This window comes from Macaca mulatta, chromosome 5 (assembly GCF_049350105.2).
Source record: "Macaca mulatta isolate MMU2019108-1 chromosome 5, T2T-MMU8v2.0, whole genome shotgun sequence".
NCBI classification, from domain to species: domain Eukaryota; kingdom Metazoa; phylum Chordata; class Mammalia; order Primates; family Cercopithecidae; genus Macaca; species Macaca mulatta.
Window position 1 is genome coordinate 174,431,864 of NC_133410.1, and position 20,107 is coordinate 174,451,970.

The window sequence follows — 20,107 nt, forward strand, 5'->3', positions numbered from 1 at the left end:
AAAGGAAAGAAATACACACTCGCTGTTTATTTGGGGGGAGGGGAAATATGGATTTGCAGCTAAGTTATCACGATCCTTCGCTCCACCCCCGGTCTGGCACTTTCAACTGACACGTACATCATCTATTAATTGTTGTTTACCGACTCAGATACATAATATATTCATTTTTATCTTTGGTAAAATATAAATGGAATTGTCAGCGCGCTCCTGTCTGTTTGTTTGTCTAAGGCTATCAAAAGAAGTCAAGAGAGGAGGCTGTGGCCCGGATCCTGACCCTGATTGTATGAATAAGTAAGCAGGATGCAAGTGATTGGGTTAGATGGTGCGAATATTTTTTTTTTTCAAGTTAGGAAGAGGGTAAAAAGACAGGCTGGCGGGGGGAAGGCAAACAGTGCATCCCCAAATCCTCACACTTTTGCTCTCTTGCAGTCAGTTGCTTTGCTGGCTTCTGCAGGCTTTTAAGGTCTCGCGGCGTAGAAATGCCTGGCCCCCACCCCCTTCCTCGGTCTCCCCTTTCAATTCAGATGTGCTGATGTGCAGACCGGATTCATCTTCTCGGAGCGGCGGCGGAGGCTTTGGGCTCAGGCGGCGGCGGCTCGCGCTCGGCCGCGGAGTCCTGGCAGCAGCGGGGACGCGGCGCGGGAGCCCGAGCACTGGTGGCAGCTGAACCCGCGGGGCGCCGCTGGCCGAGCCGCGGCCGCGGGAAGTTCGGCAGCCAGAAGAACGATCTGGCAGGCTACGAGCGCCCGCGCCGCCAGAGCCGAGTTTGCCTGCGCCCTCCCCGCCTCCGAATGCCGAGTTCCTTACCTGCCCTCCGCCCACCCGCGGGCCCCTAGCCAACTTCTCCCTGCGACTGGGGGTAACAGGCAGTGCTTGCCCTCTCTACCGTCCCGGCGGCATCCACATGTCTCCGGACACCTGAGCACCGCGGTCCCGCCGAGGAGCCTCCCGGTGGGGAGAAGAGCACCGGTGCCCCTAGCCCCGCACATCAGCGCGGACCGCGGCTGCCTAACCTCCGGGTCCCGTCCCCTCCTTTTCCTCCGGGGGAGGAGGATGGGGTTGGAAAAGCTTTCCCTGAGGATGCTCGTGTGGCTGGTGGCCTCGGGGATTGTTTTCTACGGGGAGCTATGGGTCTGCGCTGGCCTCGATTATGATTACACTTTTGATGGGAACGAAGAGGATAAAACAGAGATTATAGATTACAAGGACCCGTGTAAAGCCGGTAAGTGGCTCTCCAGGTTGGGACAGTGGCTCTCCAGGTTGGGACGGTGGCGCGCCGGGGGCCGCTGCGCTGGGTTTCCGATGGGTGGCGGTGGGAGCTCACCTGTTTCCTTCCCTCCCGCGTCAGCCCCTCCGCCGCCCCTCCTTCTCTCCCCCTCCTTTCTCTTCCCTTCCCCACCCGCGAGTGGCAGCCGCTGCGGCCCCAGAGTTCTATGCTAGTGGGATCCGCTGCCAAGCTCCCATCTCCCAGTTTGGGAATAACGTCCTGGAGTTTCTGATCCCTCTCTCCTCCCCCACCGAAATGAAACAAGTCGTAAATATAGCTGGCTGCTGTAGGTTTTAAATTCCAACACTCAGCGGGCTTTATGCATCTGGAAGGGACACCGCCTTCTTCCCCCCGCCCCCCACCAGGGCGCGGTTTCCCAGCGCTCGTTCGAGGCCGAGTGGGCAGGGTTCCCCAAAAGATACTGGAGGATGGCATTGCTACCTCCAGACACCTTGGCTCCCTCTTTTACCAGAAATTTCAAGTGTGGATTCCAGGCTAGAAGGGGATTGTGACAATCTCGGAATAACTCACTTCTAGACGGGATTCTGATGCATTTGCCCATTTAAAATAAACTGAAAAAAAATGTTTTTAAGTTGCTACCCCATTCAAACTTGTGTCTTCCTTCCTGCTGACACCCCAGGGAAATGCAGTCGGACCAGCACTGCCTGAAGCTCAGCTTCTCGCCTCGCAGGGTCCCTGAATGTCCCAGGTCCTTCCCCTCCCTTCTACGCCTCTGGCGCCGCTGCCAGCCTCTCTCGCGCGCGGGGCGGCGCTTCCCTCTCGCCGCCTAAGGTCGGAGACGCACGTGCCCGGGGCCGCTACCACGTGAGCGCAGCGCCTGGGGGCGCCCAGCACTGGCGGAGGCTCCTGTCCGGGCTCCGTGAACTCCTGGTTCCTTGCTGTATTGGGCTGTGGCTGAGGTGATCCGCGCTCAGTGTGGACGCACGAATAACTTCGTAAAGGTTGCACGGTGGTTGGGGCTAACCTAGTGGAGCGGTTTGTAAGCGGAAGGCACGTTGGGTTCCATCCCAAGAGGTGTGGGCTTTAGCGAAGCGTAGAGGAAGGGAGTGGACAAAGTCAAGTATACCTGGGGTTCTCCAGATTCCGTGCTCGGTGACTGGGTTTTCTTCCCTTCCATAACCAGATAAGCATTATTCATCCTCTCTTGGGCCTGGAGGAAGGAGAGGTGTACACAATGAAGAACAATGCTGGAAATTCCCTAGTTAATTTTTACCTTTGATGACACATTGTTCTGACAAAAAGGGTATGTGTGTTCTGTTCACATTATCATGTCTTTCTCGGTGCACCCTTAAGTGCAGATACTTATTCAAAACTCAGAGTAGCTTAGCAGGAGCCTGTCAGGCTGGAACTCAGAATTCTGATTTAATTCGGTTTTGCTGATAAGTTTCCTGCTGTCACTTTTAATAACTGTATCTATTTTCCCACTGAAAGTTTCTTGGGCCATCCCGGATGGTTTGGACAAGGAGATGCTGATTGCTGTGGTGGGTGACCAGTGGCTGGGCATTCAGAATCTGCTCTCTGCAACTCCTTAAATGTACTTTTTGCTAAGAAATTTCTTTTGAATAATGTTGTAACTTGCTGAAAATTGTGCGTTTTCTTGTTTATGGTAGGGTAGAGATGAAGTACATTATTTCAACAGATTGTGTAGGAAAACATCTACTTTGATACCTTGTTGTGTGAAAGATTCAAGCAGATAAGTATTTGCACCATGTGTATTGAAACACACCTCAGACATTAATGTTTAGTTTCTTTAGCAAATAAACATCTAGGTAAAAACAAAACAAAACAAAACAAAAACTTTAATAGCATTTACTTTTTGTTTCCCCTTTGATGCTGGTTTATTTTTGAATAAAGCTGCTGAAAGTAAAGCAACAACAAAACCAACGTTGAGTGGATTATTACCCTAATCTTATTTCTTCTCTGTTTTTGAGAAGAGGCATACCAGTACACACCTGTGTGTGTGTTCACACGCATGCATGTGTGTGTGTAATGAGAGAGAAATAAGAATGGCTTAAGTGGAGGGCTAAGAAGTATGCACAGAATATGAGTCCCTTTTAAAATTACCACCCTGCTTTTGAATTTAGGCTTCAATTTACCGTCTTGGCTAAAGACGGGCAAAATTTTAGTGCCTCCTTTCTAGCACTGGGAAAGTCAAATCAAAGTTCCAATAACAGGAAAAAAAATGAAATAATACATTGAAATCCCAAGCAAGAGTCAAAAAAAAAAGAAAAAAAAAAGAAAAAAAAAAGTCACTGAGATAAGGAAGATGGGGACAGCTCTGTGAAAGACAGCCATGCAAAAGCAAAAGAGAAGGTACTTTCCAGTCACTTGGGGCACCTTTGATCTGCCCTTTCCAAATAACAGATTGGAGAGCATGGCCCATGAAATAAAGGGGCCTGTCTGAGCTTCTCTAACAGGGTCTTCATATTCCTTAAAATACACAGTGGCTTGGTATCACAACGACAACCATGGCTTTGTGGTTTTAAAGCACTTTTGAGTGCTGGTGTTCACAACAGCTCAATATGGTAGAGTTTGTTACTCTTCCCATTTTACACGTAGGAAAACAGAGACCCAATGAGGTTACATGTCTTTGTTAGGATTACTCAGAACTCGATTCCAAGTTTCCTGGCTGCAAAGTCTGGCTGTATCTGACAATTACACTACATTCATTGTGGGCCTTTTGGAGGCTTTCATTGAGAAGATAATAGGAATTAGTCCAGGTTTACCAGGAATCCAGACTAACAGAGATGCGATTACTTGCATATCTGATATAGGTGAAGTGAGGAACATAGCTTCAGATTTTCGAAACTCAAATCCTTGAGGACAGAAATCAGAACTGGTTTTTAATGTTTATCACAGGAATGGATTACTGCTGTTAGGAATTTAATATGTTCTGAATACCTTCTTGATATCTATAGACTGGTTGATACTGCCATTTACAAACTTCTTTTCTAAACAAGATCAAATGTGTGTTACCCAATGAGATTTGCTTCTCAATTACAACTTTAAAAATTGTACTATCCTCAACACATTTGTGAAATAGAATGCAATTTGTTTACCTATCAGAACTCTGATTTCAAGTTCATGAAACTATAGGGTAGAAAGGAATCCTTGTCTTAATTTGATAGAATTTTTACTCAGAAAGACATTATAGGTATAAGTGATAGTAGGTAAATATACCCACACAACTGCGGATATATTTATGTAGCCAAATCCATTAGGATAAAATATAGGTATTTTATTTCTCTATATGAGTAGATATACACAAAGATACAGATAATTCAAAAGAATGTCTGGCTGTCTTTCATCAGTGCAGTACACAATCACCTGAATATGTAATCACATTGCTCTTACTCTCTAGGTCAGGAAAGTCCCAAGGGACATTGGGAAGCTGATGCTGCAGGCGCTCATTCCAGAGTAGAGACTGAGGTGTCCTGTTTCATTGTCGTACTATAGAAATAAGTGTTAATCTGAGTATTAATATCTGTGAAGAGCCTGGGCAAATTTAGTTTGTAAATTAATCTTCTGCCAAGTATGTGTACAGATTACATGGAAAAGCAGATACCTGATGAAGTAACTGTGTATTAGCACATACCCTTCCTTCTCTTCTCTCCTTCTCTTCTTCCCTCCCTTCCATTCCTTGCTTTTTTCCTCCCTCCCCTTCTTCCCCTTCTTCTTTCTTCCTTTCCATCTTTTTTTTTATGTATATTTAAGAGAATATTAGGAAAGCTCGGGCAACTGCAAATAGAATATCTAATAGGAGAAATTGAAGAAATTAATGTTTTGAATCTTGGGTAGAGGCATATAGAATTGGTGGAGTAAGATGTGTATGCAGAATGATATCCTTACTCTCTGTAGACATTTGTGAACACCTTGACAAAAGATTTTCTACCTAGAAGCTCCTGAGTAAATGACTCCTAATTTTGGAAAAAAACAAAAAACCCCAAGCATGATTAAAGGTCAGTGCCTTGCAAGGTGAAATTTGCCTGTAGAGGAGCATCTGCAAGCCTGTCTATATAGAAATAGGCTTTTGGTGTTTTAGAAAACTCTTTTTGCTTTTCTTTATAGTCGGTGCTCCAGCGTCCTAGTATGCTAGGCCTTGTGATAATTTTCCTCAGTTTATAATTTCTAGGTTACATTGCCTCGTTCTTTTGGCCCTCAGTGTTGTACTTTCCAGCTGAACTGGCCATTTTCGAATTAGATGTCCTATTCCATATCTTTATTCCATCGTAGTTTTAGATGTCCAAACATTTATTTCTTAGTCGGTGCCCCTCTAGACTGCTGCACTCTCATTTACAAATGTGTTTCATAGAGCTGCCTCACCTAATCAGTTTCTTCTGTTTTAATTTTCATTCCTCAGATCTTGATTTTTTTTTTTCTCTTCTTGCCTTGCGTGCCAACTCAGAAGTGGCCAAAATACGCTGTTTGCAAAAGGGATGGATAAGGCATTATATTCTGTACATTTGAATTCTGCTCCTCTTTTGTCAACAGTAATTCCTTAGTCTTTGTCTTGAGGGCCTACATCCATATTTGGTCCACAATGGCAGTTACTGTTATTAGGTATGAAAAAGATAGATTTTTTTTTTCTTAAATATATTCCCTCAGACTGAGCGAGGTCAAAAGCTCTTCTTTTCCATCCTTTTTGTTTGTTTACATAGTCTCCTGAGATCGTCCCACGTTTTGCTTCTGGATAGTTTCATTCACAAATTCAAAACCTAAGTGGAACCCCTTCTCTTAGCTAGTTGGTGTAATAATGCATAGAATTCTTATTTCAAGTAGGTGCCCAGTCAACCCTACTTGACTCAATGTAGGCCTTGTTAGATCAAGGTGAAACAGTTCATATGGAAAAGTTAACATATAATTCCACAGCTTTCCCTCTTACCCTGATGATGGCTTCCTTTTTCTTCTTCTTCTCCTCCTCCTCCTCCTCCTCCTCCTCCTCCTCCTCCTCCTCCTTCTTCTTCTTCTTCTTCCTCTTCCTCTTCCTCTTCCTCTTCTTCTTCTTCTTCTTCTTCGTCTTCTTCTTCTTCTTCTTTCTGAGAGAGGATCTCACTCTGTCACCAGGCTGGAGTGCAGTGGCACGATCTTGGCTCACAGCCTCGACCTACTAGGCTCAAGCAATCCTCCTACCTCAGCCTCCGTAGCAGCTGGGACTACAGGTGCATGCCACCATGCCCAGCTAATTTTATTGTTTGTATTTTATTTATTTATTTTTTTTTGCAGAGACAGGGTTTCACCATGTTGCCTAGCCTGGTCTTGAACTCCTGAACCAAGTGATTCACCCGCCTCAACCTCTCAATGTGCTGGCATTACAGGCGTGAGCACCCGACTGACAGTTTCCTTTTCTATGAAAGCCTAGTATAAGCCATGTATGGTTCCTCCTTCAGAAACCATATTGTCTTCCTCTATTGTGTATGCAGGAATCCTATTTTTGAACATCTTAGCATTTTTCTCTCATGTGAAATTGAGACTTACTTGCCAATAGTTAAAACCATATTCTTTACAAACCTTCTTATGGTTATTAGTCACCTTAATCATCCTTCACACCTTTCAATCATTAAGGTCTTGACGTGATCGCTTATAGAAAAGCGATTCTTCTGGAACTCAGGTAGGTAGTATCAAGTGCAGATAATTTGCCATCATTCATTTTAGAATATTATTTATTCTAATAGTGCCTTAGACCCATCTGCTTAAAGTATGTAAAACTAGGACCCTCCTTAAGCTTTTCTAAGAACACTTAGAGAAGACAGAGGCAAATAATCCATTTAAAATGAGGCATTGCACATCCTGCTGAGACCATCTGGTGTCTAGGGAAGTGGTGGGGGTGGGGGAGCCATGTTGCTCCCCTGAACTGTGAGAACTCCCCCCTGCAGCATCTTGAGCTCAGACTTAGGCCAGGACTCAGGGGCCTGGCAAGGTTCCTGAGGATGTAGGATTTCCTCATCCTCAGGATGAGGGGAGTTTGGAAACCTCTTACAGTTCTTTCATATTCCAGGATCTGGAATTAATTGTGGACTTATCCTTCCTAAATTGAGGAGTGCAGAGTCCTCTCCCCAACCCTGGATATGGCAGAATGATTTAGCAATATGGCTTTCGTGGTTTTTGTCTTTAGTTATCTATTGAATACTAACACTTGGGGAGGAAAACTTAAAAATATATATAACCTCAAAGCTATGGAATGAATGACATAGACTGTGTTCTTTTCCAGAAAGCAGGAGGAGGGAATCCCTTGCTTATTTATTTCATTCTTGCCATTGTGAGCCCTAAAAATGGAATGCTGACTATTGGACTTGGAGATATTGTGGACTGGCTAATGGACTGCTAGTTTTGTCAGCTCTTTATAGAATGTGTGCTAATCCTGTCAAGCTATTCTAAAGAGCTCAACTATATATTTTGTATTAAGAAGTCTACTAAATTAGGTGTTAACTGAAATCCAGAAAGTGAAGCAAGGTGGTGTTTATCTTACTCAACTCTTCTCCTGCAACTTACATTTAGAGTTTAAGCTTAAAAAATTGCTATCCACTACATTTTTTAAAAGAACTTCCTTGAATGATAATTCTAAAAAGTTGAAACCATACATTAAATGGGTCAGAAGTGCTCTAAATATATTATTTTTTCCCAACTCAAATCTAGTTTTATGTATTGGTATGCTACTCGAAACATTCAACTCAGTGTTTAAAAAAGACTTCAACAGTTTTTAACGCACTGTACCATTTTACAAGTCAGGGGAGTTGCTATAGAGGTGGAGATAAAAGGCATATATTTACGCTCAGCGTTTTAAATATTCTGCGTTGTTGAGCTTTCCAATGATGACATTTAATTTGTGTGATGGGTGAGGCAGAGTTGGAGGGGTAGAGGGTGGAATAGTTCCCTCATTACTTACATTTCTCATCTGTGTTAAACTGTCAGCACATGGATTGTGTACCACACAGTCACCTCGGTAGCTCCTGGACCGCTTGCTGCTGTAAGTGTCTTCTGAGCAATCTTCTTTGGCTCTGAGTGTATTTGAAGAGTTTATTGGAATAATCTCAGTTTATTGTAAAGTGTTGGAAACCACCTTGGCATTAGCTCAGTTGACTGACCATTCAGAAAAGATGGAACTTTGTTCTTCTGCCCTATTCTTTTCAGAGCACAAATACCTAACAGTTGGGGCTTATGGTATTTTGTTTTTCATATTCAGATTAAAGATAATTAAGTATATGCCTCATTGCATGGAAGTTAAAACCTTTCAAATATCCCAGGGAGGAACACCATGAATAATTCAGAAACACCAAATGGAGAATATTAAAGAAGGGAAGGAGTCCTCACCTATCTCAAGTACCCCGCATATCTAGGAAGTATCTTCATGGCTCACGTCATCATAACATAGTTTACATTTTTGCATTAAAAAATCTAGTCTCCTGTCTTCACCGTATTCCCATCAATTAACATTATTGCTCCTTCTGGATACATGAGGAAAACGGACAAGTGGTGAGGGCTTGAACTCGAGTTTCTATATTTCTGATGACTTTCCTTTTTCAAATGTCTCACACTTGGCTCTGCAGCCAGCACAAATGTAGTGAGACTGTCAGTGTACATGGTGGTGGACATCCATCCATTGTGATTTCTTTGTTGAGAATGCATCTTGCTTTTAGTGTTCTTGCGTTTTTATAAGCCACGTACTGTATTGTCAGAGTAAGACCAGAACTTTATAATCACATGGAGTGTAGTGCATGGCCTCCTCCCTCTCGAGAGCGTTCTCTTAGCGTGAGAAGTTACGAATGAAACACCTACTTATGGATGAAACAAACAAAAATGCAAATGACTCATTTTAACAGGATTAGAGACATGTTTGAGGGTGAATAGTGTAGGGGAGACAATGCTGTGTGTAGCCTCAAGTATATGCATTGTGAAAGCAGGCCTTCCATGTCCATTAAGACAGGGGCTGGGTTGGATGTGGGTAGAATTCAGTCGCGAGTGCCCTGTTGCTGGCACAGGCTCTGACATTTTGTGTGGTAGTGTGTTGTTTCACACTCTAAATTTGCTGAGTATTCATTGAATTCATGATTATGGGCCCATACAGAGTGCAAGAACATCCTTTCAAATGCAGTTGAAAAAAATTCAGGAAAGTGGTTTACAGTGTACACTATGTATGTAAATGATGTGTGAATGCTTTTGAGAAAACAAATATGCTGTGTGAAGTTACTTAAATAACTTCACTTTATTCAATCCTAACTTGTCTAAAAGCCTAAGGTCAAATGCTTGAAAACTTTTAGAGATAATAGGATCAAATAAACTTCTTGGAACTCTGGCCTGGTTTCCTAAGAGGAGGAAGTCTGGCAAATTCAAAATGTATACCATATGTAATATTTACTATACGGGTATTATAGGTTTTTTGAAGAAAACATATTATTATTTAGCAAATTATCATATTTTCTAGGATGAAGAATTCCTGCTTGTACTTGTTTCCTAACAAGTGGTAGAACAAAATCTGGTAAAACAGGCTTCTCATTTTTTTCTTGCCTCCTTCTTTTCTACCTAAGACCTAGGGGAAAATTTTCTTTTATATATGTATATTCTTTAGTCCCAAGAGAAGAAATAGTATATCACTAAACCTGAATGCAGTGTAGCTGGCAGGCAGTCACCGGGGTCAGAATAATTGGGTTTTGGTAGCTGGAACGGGTAAAGGAAATAATGACCTAAATCAGGGCCTCTGTGTTGCTTTATGTTTCTTTTTTTTTTGTTTGAGATGGGTTTTGCCCTTGTTGCCCAGGTTGGAGTGCAGTGGTGTGATCTCGGCTCACTGCAACCTCTGCCTCCCGGGTTCAAGGGATTCTCCTGCCTCAGCCTCCCGAGAAGCTGGGATTACAGGCAGGCACCGCCAAGCCCGGCTAGTTTTATATTTTCAGTAGAGATGGGGTTTCTCCATATTGGTCAGGCTGGTCTCGAACTCCCGACCTCAAGTGATCCGCCTGCCCCAGCCTTCCAAGTTGCTGTATGTTTCTATTTAGAAAGATATTTGTGAGCAGTTTGCTGGGTGAACTGATGACCAAGAGTTAACACACAGAAAGAAGATACAGGTTCAAGGATGAAAATAGTACAGTAAGAACAGATGAACTAGTGACCAAGAGTTAACGCACAGAAAGAAGATATTGATTATAGGATATACTTCCAGTTTGTTCCACGATGAAAATAGTTATAGTAAGAACAGATCTCTGGTGTATACAATGGAACTCAGAAATAGCATGGGGCTTCATACACAAAACTGTATGCTTCAAAAACGAGTGTCCTATATTAAATCTTATTCTGGTATTGAATGGCACTTTTAGCTGAGTGTTTTAAGGTAACTTGGTTTATATCTCCCAGTGATAGAATCAGATTTTGAATTCAAAACTCTGGACTCAATGGGCTGCCGAGATCTGCCTTTCATTTTCTTTCTTTTTTTATATGGGTACTTTTTTGCAGGTTGGATTTGGTTTAAAAATTATTTTTTTCAGGTTTCAAGGGGACAGAAAAATAATCTATTAAAAATGTGGGCTTTGGAGTGACAGGGCCATGAGTTCCAATACTAAACCCCCCACATAATAACCATGTGTGGCTTTCGGCAAGTTATTTAACCCCATTACATTTCTGTTTTCTGAGCTATAAAATAAAGGTGATATTATAATTCTCATGATGTTGTTATAACAATTAAGTAATTGTAAAGTACATATCAATTTTTCTGGAACATAACAAACACTGTATTATTTTATTCACAGTAGTATAAATGTGTAAGATGTGGAGGATTTTTAATCACAACTGCCCATTTGTGGAGAGATGATCTTTATGAAACCATTTGTGGGATAAAGGTCTTTGTTTCTTCCCATGTGTTAAAACACTTTCATATCTCAAGTCCTCTGAACTTTTCAACTGAGAAGATAAATCCCCCAAGTAGACCTTGTTTGAAAAGATACCAGAGGCACCCAATAGAAAGATTTTTCAGATGTTGTTCTCTTGGCTATTTGCTCATATGCCTAATACACTCAAAATATATTGACAATTTTCAATTTACGTTGACTGAAGTGTGAATAGAATCTTGGCTATATATATAGTCTTTCGGTAATTTCTGGTTCAGATTGTGTTTGCCATCTGGATCAATTTGAAGAGCTTAGATATTCACAATCTATGTTTACACAGAGCTAAGTTTGAGCACATGGCTCTAAACTACAAATATTCATTAATTCATTAAACAGTTTTTCAACATTCTTATGAAGGAAACAGATTTATCCTTGGGGTTTACAGAAGTGTGCCTCACCGAGTACAGTCTTCACATTGCCATTTGCAGGTGGATGATTACTCACGTATAAATAGTTGTTTATGTATTAATAACACAATTGCATGCTAAAGTTATTTTAATTTAGCATTAGAAAATAGATACTGTTATAAATTATGATAATCTGAATATGTATTCTTACACATTTTTGCTGGATTTTTCTTTACTCAAGATAAATGAAGATTAATATAATATCAATGTAATGCTTTGTGGAGAGCACTGCAACTTTTAAGTAAGTACTTTGTAGGCTTTGTTATTTGACAGAGGACTAGTATGAGTGTAACCAATAATTACTTATGCAGATATTTGGAAGTAGTCTGTGTAAGCAGCTTGGTTTTAAAATCACACAACTTGATTTTAAAATTTCAATTTGTGGCCGGGTGCGATGGCTCATGCCTGTAATCCCAACACTTTGGGAGGCCGAGGCAGGTGGATCACCTGAGGCCAAGAGTTCGAGACCAGCCTGGCCAACATGATGAAACCCCGTCTCTGCTAAAAGTATAAAATTTAGCCAGGTGCAGTGGCGAGTGTCTGTAATCCCAGCTACTCTGGAGGCTGATACAGGAGAATTGCTTTAACCTGGGAGGTGAAGGTTGCAGTGAACCGAGATTATACCACTGCACTCCAGTCATGGTGACAGAGTGAGACTCTGTCTCAAAAAAAAAATAATAAAATAAAATAAAATAAAATAAAATAAAATAAAATAAAATAAATAAATGTCAACTTGTTTCTCATGTTCTCCCACATTATTTGGCAGAGCACAATTCTGTTCTTCACACTATATCCTTAATCTTAAATACATTTGAAGTTACCGGGTTCACTTTTTCTACATTTATAGGTCAGTAGAAGCCAAAATAAACAGTAAAATGAATGAAGTGAATGTTTACTCTTTTTATTTCTCCTGTTCTACTGTGATTTTGAAAAGTAAATGTAAATTTTGCTTTTTAAAAAATAATCTTATCTGGGTAGTGGTATGAAAACTGGAAACAAACTAGACTGGTAGTCAAGAAATGTAAATTCCAGTACTGGTTCTGTAGCTGTATTTGTGTTGCCCTCAGGACATCCCTTGGTTTTACTGGGCCTCAGCCTCTGAGGTTTGGAAGTCTCTAAGGCTGTTCAAGGCCTAAAGCAGTCTGAATCCTGGTGTCTCTGACATTGGAAGCAAGAGCTCCTCTCAAGTGGTACCAAGAAATTGCAGTGCTGGGGGCTTAATGCTGTACACCGAGAGGAAGGGGAAGTTGTTCACATCTCTCCAGGGGTCACTCTTGATAAACCCTCAGGTTTCTGACAGTTTTGTTCATATCATGGCAGCCACCGTAGGCCCTGAAGTAGGCCATGCAATTTCATGACTTGTCTGCCAGAATTAACCCTGAAAGCAATCTATGCCTAAATTTCCCTCCCTCTTCCTACCTCATTACTTCCCCCCAAAAAACTACTAAAGAGTATCAAGGTGTGTGAGAATAGCAGGTATCTTACATATGTATCAGAACATGTTAGTGTCACATTACCATCAGAATTGAAGGTTGTTCATTCGGATTGTTTTCACAGGAAAAAATGGATTGGTATATTGGGATGAGGGAAGCCTATTCTGTCGAGTTTGAGGTCAGTGTTCATAATGGAGAGAACAAGAACTACAGGCAACGAAACCGCAGGAAAATTGTTCTGACTGAAAGCATTTTACCAAGTACATGACATGTTAACAGATATATCCTTATATTAATTAATTACTTGAATATATCCTTGAAAATATAATTCTACTTGGCATAATTGGATATTGTTACTTATTTTCGTAAAATTCAGCTCCACAAACCTCTGTTTTTCTTAAAGTGTCTAGTAAGGAACTATTCTTGTTAACTCATTTTACGTATTTTTTTTGATGAGTTTAAATTGTCAAACAAATCATCACCAAAGCAAGTTTCACTTTTGTGGCTTTTATAATAGTAAGAAGGAAGCCCAATAGAAATCGATAACATGAATCTAGGTAGTGTAATTGAATTAGAAGAGCGCTGGATATTCTGTAGGAGACCTAGGTGCAAGTGTTGGCTGTTTTGTTTAAATATATTATCTTGGTCTACCTACATAATGCTTCAGAGCTTACGTTCACACATTTGTAATGTGGGGATAGTGATCCCTAGTCTATGAAACATGGAATGATTACATGTGTAAGGTCTTGGTAAACTATGATGCACTGCACAGACTGAAATTAAGAAAAGCACTATTTTGCACATGGTATGTTTCAGGAATATGCTTGGGGGGTACACAAATAAGATGTGCTCTCTTCCTAAAAGGATTTAAAAATCTACTAGAAAAAAGTAACAAATACTTTAACTATCAAGATAAAAATGCAGTAAACAAAGTACAATCTCCCTTGGTATTCATGGGGGATTAGTTCCAGCACCCCTGCAGATAGCAAAAATCTGAGAATGCTCTAGTCCCATATATAAAATGGCATAGTATTTGAATATAAACCACTCAATCCTCTCATATACTTGAAATCGCCCCTAGATTCCATGTAACACTTAATACAATATAAATGCTATGGGAATAATAATACTGTATTTTAAAAATTCATATTTTTTAACCATTGCATTTATTTATTTATTTTTGAATATTTTCCATCTGTAGTTGGTTGAATCTGTGGATATGGAGGGCTGATTGTTCTATGGTAGCACAGAGGAGGGAATGCATTAATTATGCGTCTCAGGGAAGGTGACATTTGAGCTGGATCTTGAAGTCCTGTAATTTTCTTCCTGGAGAAAAGATGGGGCAAAACTTTAGAGTCAAATAACTAAGATAAAAGCTGAAGCTCTGAAAGTTCTTCAATTTTATGAAAATATAGGGAGTGGCAAATGGTCTAATGTGGACAGAGCAAAGGATGTGTAAGGGTTAATGCTTTGGCAAAAAATGATTCTGAAAGATAGTGTAAAGGATCTTTAAAGCCTGGGTTGTGACCTTGATCCTATTGGCGGTGAGAAGTGAACTTACTGAACATTTAAAGCAGATCATTGGCTTGATTATAGTCATATGTTGTAAAGAGATGTTAGGAGGTAAAGAGTGAGCTGGTGTAGTTGGTGGAAGAAGTAATGAGAAAGTGGGAGGAGGGAGGCTTGTTAGATTATAGTACAAGTACAGGCAAGCACTGGATGAGTGCTTGCATTTGCACCATGTCAGTAGCCACAGAAAAGAGGGATTGGAGGTAAGAGACAAGTGACCAGCTGGATGACCTTGGGATGAAGGTCAAGAAAGTAAAAGAAAAGAAAAGGAAGAGTCAAAGATGACTTTTTGGTTTCATACTTTAGTGACTGGGTAGACAGTGATACAGATGAACAAAGTATAAAACAATAAAAAAACAAGTTTGTGTTTTGTAAAGCAATTGAATTTGGTTTTGAGAACCCTTTGACTTGCATATAATCCTTTATTTGGTATTACAGGTCCCCTCATGTTGTTGTTGTTCAGGCGTATATTGGTTAAATTTGGACTTTGTGATGCCATATTAACTTTGAAATCAACTTGTCAAGTCTCAACATTTACATTTTGATTGCCATGGCATTGAATGTATGGGTTATTTTAAAGAGAATTATTTTTATAATATTGAACCTTCTAATCCATTAACATGGTATATATCTGTATTTGTTTAGGCCTCCTTAAATACTGTTTAATATTTAATACTTTTATCTGTAATTTGTGCATGCTTTTGATGTAGATTTATTCATATATTTTTATTTTTTGATGATATAATGTAGCTTTAAAAATTATTGTTAAGACCATTTGTTGCTATTGTGTAGAAATGTGTTTGATTTTTTATATTTTTACCTTTTATCCAACATTAACAGTCTTGTGCGTTTTAATAATTTATATATATATTCTTCATACAGGTAATGAGATTATCTGCAAATAAACATGTGGTTTTATTTCTTCCGTTATAGTCCCTATGTTTTTAATTTAATTTAATTATTTTTTTGCTGTGCTGACAGCGTCCCAGTGTTGCACAGAAGTGCTGACTGAGGGCTAGTTTGCTCTGTTCTTAATTTTAAAGGGAATGCTTTCAATTATTTACCAGTTATTCTATTTGGTATTTTTTAAAACATAGGCACTTTTTATCAAATTAGGAATTCTGTGTTTACTAAAAATGATATAATTATCCTTAGTTCACCATTTAAATTGTAAATTAGAATAATTAATTTACTAATATTAACCTACCTTGCATTCCTGGGATGAAGACAATTTGGGCATAATCTATTCTTTTTTTTTTACGTCTCTAGATTCGAACTCTCCTCATTCTGCTATTCCTGTTGGGTTTTATTCATTCCTTTAGTACATTTCAAAAGATTTTTTTTTTCCTCCATCACAGCACAAGATCACTTTAAACTAAATTCTCTGCTTGAGTGTATTAGGCTTCTGTCATAATATCAATTCAGAATGCAGACCTATTACCTATTTTAGGTGTGGTTCTTGCTTATGTGGTCTCAGAAGATATTTGTTTTTCTCCCCTCTACTTAGTTTCAAGCTTCCAGAAAATTCTTGTGTGCAAGTACCTGGGGTGGTATGAGTTTAATTTTCATTCTTCCTTATACTTAGAAGCCCCAGATATGGGACTCCCAGATTTTGGGGGGATTATTGTATTACACTTTCCAGCTTGGGTGGACCTTGCACTATGTCTTCTATCCTTAAAGCCCCATGAAACATCAAAATTCAATGGTCATGCCAACAAATTTTGGCAAATGCCCTCAGTTGAAAGCTGGCTTTAGTCTTCTGCTTATCTCTCTGGATTCTCTCATTCTCCCAGCAATGAATGTATTTCACTCTTTTGTCATCTATTGATACATTCAGTGCTTTAAAAAAATACTTCATCTAGCATATTGAGTTATGCAGAAAGCTCGGTACCAGTACCTAGTCTGTCATTGTGACAGAAACAGCAGTCATTAACAAGGACTTTTAAATGTTAAACATCATCAGGGCATTTTCTTACAGAACTTAGATTTTATGATTAAATGGCTTTATTCGAAACTCATTTATCATTATATATCAAATATAACCATAAGGTCCTCTATGAAAATATATCATATATCTAATTTGCTAAACATGGGGATTTTATAATAATCAAACCACCATTTGTTTAAGCTGACTTTTGAGGATACTCATTCAGTCCTGTGTATGTGTGATAAATCCAGAAGTTTCTTGAATTATTTGTAAACATTTCATCGTAAGGGTAAAAATTTTTGTACCTTTCAATTGAAAAGATTCAATTCAAATTTCATGGGAAGAACATCCAAATGTAACTCAAACTACCCATTGTGATTTGCGGAGGAAAGACGGTGTTTGCATAAAGTGGTGTCACAAGTTACCTGTACTGACGTGCTGCCTTCAGGCAGATTTGGTTATTCTTTAACTTTGTAGAACAGCTAGGCAGGATTATGCTTTTCTTTGTCAGTGAGGTGGATTGGGAAATATGTTTCTGCAACTTTTGATGCTTATTTGATACTCATTGCATTCAGTTTTATTGATATTAATAGAGAAGCAGCTCACCATCACTAGTCATTTCAGTTTTTTGTAAACAATTAATAAGGTTTCCATTTTTTCTTTATTTAAAATAAGTTGAATTGATTTAAGTTGCTGTATGGTTATTGAAACTTTTAATAATACAACTTTGACCTCAATTAATGTTTACACTCTATTAGTCTGTTCTCATGCTGCCAATAAAGACATACCCGAGACTGGATAATTTATAGAGTAAAGAAGTTTAATTGACTCATGGTTCATTCAGTATGGCTGGGGAGGCCTCAGGACACTAACAATCATGGTGGAAGGGGAAGCAAACACATCCTTCTTCAAATGGCAGCAGCAAGGAGAAGTCCAGAGCAAAAGGGAGAAAGCCCCTTATAAAACCATTAGATCTCATGAAAACTCACTATCATGAGAACAGCACGGAGGCAACTGCCCCCATGATTCAATTAACTCTCACCAGATCTCTTCCATGACACATGGGGATTATGAGAACTACAATTCAAGATGAGTTTTGGGTGCGGACACAGCCAAACCATGTCATTCTGCCCCTGGCCCCTCCCAAACCTCTTGTCTTCACATTTCAAAACACAATCATGCTATCTTAATAGTCCCCCAAAGTCTTAACTCATTCCAGAATTAACTCAAAAGTCCACATTCCAAAGTCTTAGCTGAGATAAGTCCCTTCTGCCTATCAGTCTGTAAAATCAAAAGCAAGGTACTTACTTCCTAAATATGGTGAGGGCTCAGGCATTGGGTGATTACACCCCTTCCAACTGGGAGAAATTAGCCAAAACAGATGGGCTACATGTCCCATGCAAGCCTGAAATCAAGTGGGTCAGTCAAATCTTAAAGCTCTGAAATGATCTCCTTTGACCATCTGCCTCACATCCAAGTCACACTGATACAAGAGGTGGGCTCCCATGGCCTTGGGCAGCTCTGCCCCTGTGGCTTTGCTGAGTACAGCTTCTCTCCTGGCTGCCTTAATGGGCTGGTGTTGAGTGTCTGCACTTTTTCTAGGCATAAGGTGCAAGCTGTCAGTGGAGTTACCATTCTGGGGTCTGGGGACTCTCTTCTCACAGTTCCACTAGGCAGTGCCCCAATGGGTACTCTGTGTGGGAGGCTCTGACCCCACACTTTCCTTCCACACTGCCCTAGCAGAGGTTCTCCATGAGGGCTCTGCTCCTGTAGTGCACCTCTGCCTGGACATCCAGGCATTTCCATACATCTTCTGAAATCTAGGCAGAGGTTTTTGACCTCAGCTCTTGACTTCTATGCACCCCCAGGCCCACCACCACACATAAGCCACCAAGGCTTGGAGGTTGCACCCTCTGAAGCAATGGCCCGAGCTGCATATTTTTCCCTTTTAGCAATGGTTCAGATGTTAAGTACCAAGTGTTGAGATGCACAAAGCAGCAAGGCCCAGGGCCTGGCCTGTGAAACCATTTTTTCCTCCCAAGCCTTCTGGCTTATGATGGGAGGGGCTGCCATGAAGACCTCTGACATGCCCTGGAGACATTTTCCCCATTGTCTTGGAGACTGACATTTGGCTTCTTGTTACTTATGCAAATTTCTGCAGCTGGCTTGAATTTCTCCTCAGAAAGTGGGTTTTTTTTTTCTTTTTCTTTTCATCAGGCTATCATAATTTCTTTTCTTTTTCTTTTTTCTTTTTCTTTTTCATCAGGCTATAAATTCCCCAAACTTTTATGCTCTGCTTTTGTTTAAACATAAGTTCCAATTCCAAGCCATATCTTTGTGAATGAATAAAACTGAATACTTTTAAGAGCACTCAAGTCACTTCTTGAATGTTTTGCTGCTTAGAAATTTCTTCCATCAGATACCCTAAATCATTTCTCTCAGGTTCAAAGTTCCACAGATCTCTAGGCTGGTGGATCAGCCTTCTTGTTATAGCATAGCAACAATTACCCTTGCCCCAGCCCAATAAGTTTCTCATCTCCATCTGAGACCAACTCAGCCTGGACTTCATTGTCCATATGACTATCAGTATTTTGGTCAAAACCATTCAACAAGTCTCTAGGAAGTTCCAAACTTTCCCACATTTTCCTATCTCCTTCTGAGCCTTCCAGCCTCTGCCAGTTATCCAGTTCCAAAGTTGTTTCCACATTTCCAGGTATCTTTACAGCAGTACCCCACTCTACCAGTACCAATTTACTGTATTAGTCCATTCTCATGCAGCTAATAAAGACATACCTGAGACTGGGTAATTTATAAAGGAAAGAGGTTTAATTGACTCACAGTTCAGCATGGCTGAGGAAGCCTCAGGAAGCTTACAATCATGGTGGAATGGGAAGCAAACACATCCTTCTTCAAATGGCAGCAGCACGGAGAAGTGCAGAGTGAAGCAGGGGGGAAAGCCCCTCATAAGACTATCAGAGCTCATGAGAACTCATTATTATGAGAACAGCATGGATGTTACTGCTCCCATAATTCAATTGCTTCCCACTGGTCCCTGCAATGACACATGGGGATTATGAGAACAATTCAAGATGAGATTTGAATGGGGACACAGTCAAACCATATCAACACCCACTCAAAATTTCCTCTAATAACTTTCAGTTACAGGGCCTCAAAGGTAATCTTATGGTTTAATTTATGGCAATGTATCTTTTAATGGACTGCTAGAGATTATAACCCCAAATTCCTCATGTAAGAGGCACCATAATGCTATTCTGAAGTCATAAGCAAATTCCAATTATCATGCTTGACTTGTATGTATGAATAGAGGTTGATTACAATGATCACTCACTGCCCTACAAGGTGCCATTCACTAATTAATTGTGGCTTCCTATAAATATGCCATTAATGATTTTTTTTGAGTTGAGCATTGATCCCTTTATGCCTATTTTCTTTTAAAATTCAAATACTCTTTTCTGAATAGCTATTAAGTCCTTAACCTGAAAATCAGTAATGTGAAAGATCAGGCCCATTTCATAAATGTGCTAAGAACATATTCATTAGGAAGGTGGGAAAGCAACCCTGATAATTACTCTAGCCTATTTCACATG

At 40.2% G+C, this 20,107-nt stretch overlaps 1 protein-coding gene across 2 annotated transcripts in view; it reads left to right on the forward strand.

The window, feature by feature from the left end:
- The first annotated feature begins 562 nt into the window (after positions 1-562).
- TLL1 (tolloid like 1) overlaps positions 563-20,107 on the forward strand; it is a 226,633-nt gene continuing 207,088 nt past the window's right edge. For both annotated transcript variants that reach the window (XM_028848870.2, XM_015139468.3), the window contains exon 1: positions 563-1,222. Coding sequence is in view for 1 of the 2 variants with exons in the window: in XM_015139468.3 (XP_014994954.2) it covers positions 1,054-1,222 (169 nt within the window). In the remaining variant the exon portion in view is untranslated. The remainder of the gene's footprint in view (positions 1,223-20,107) is intronic.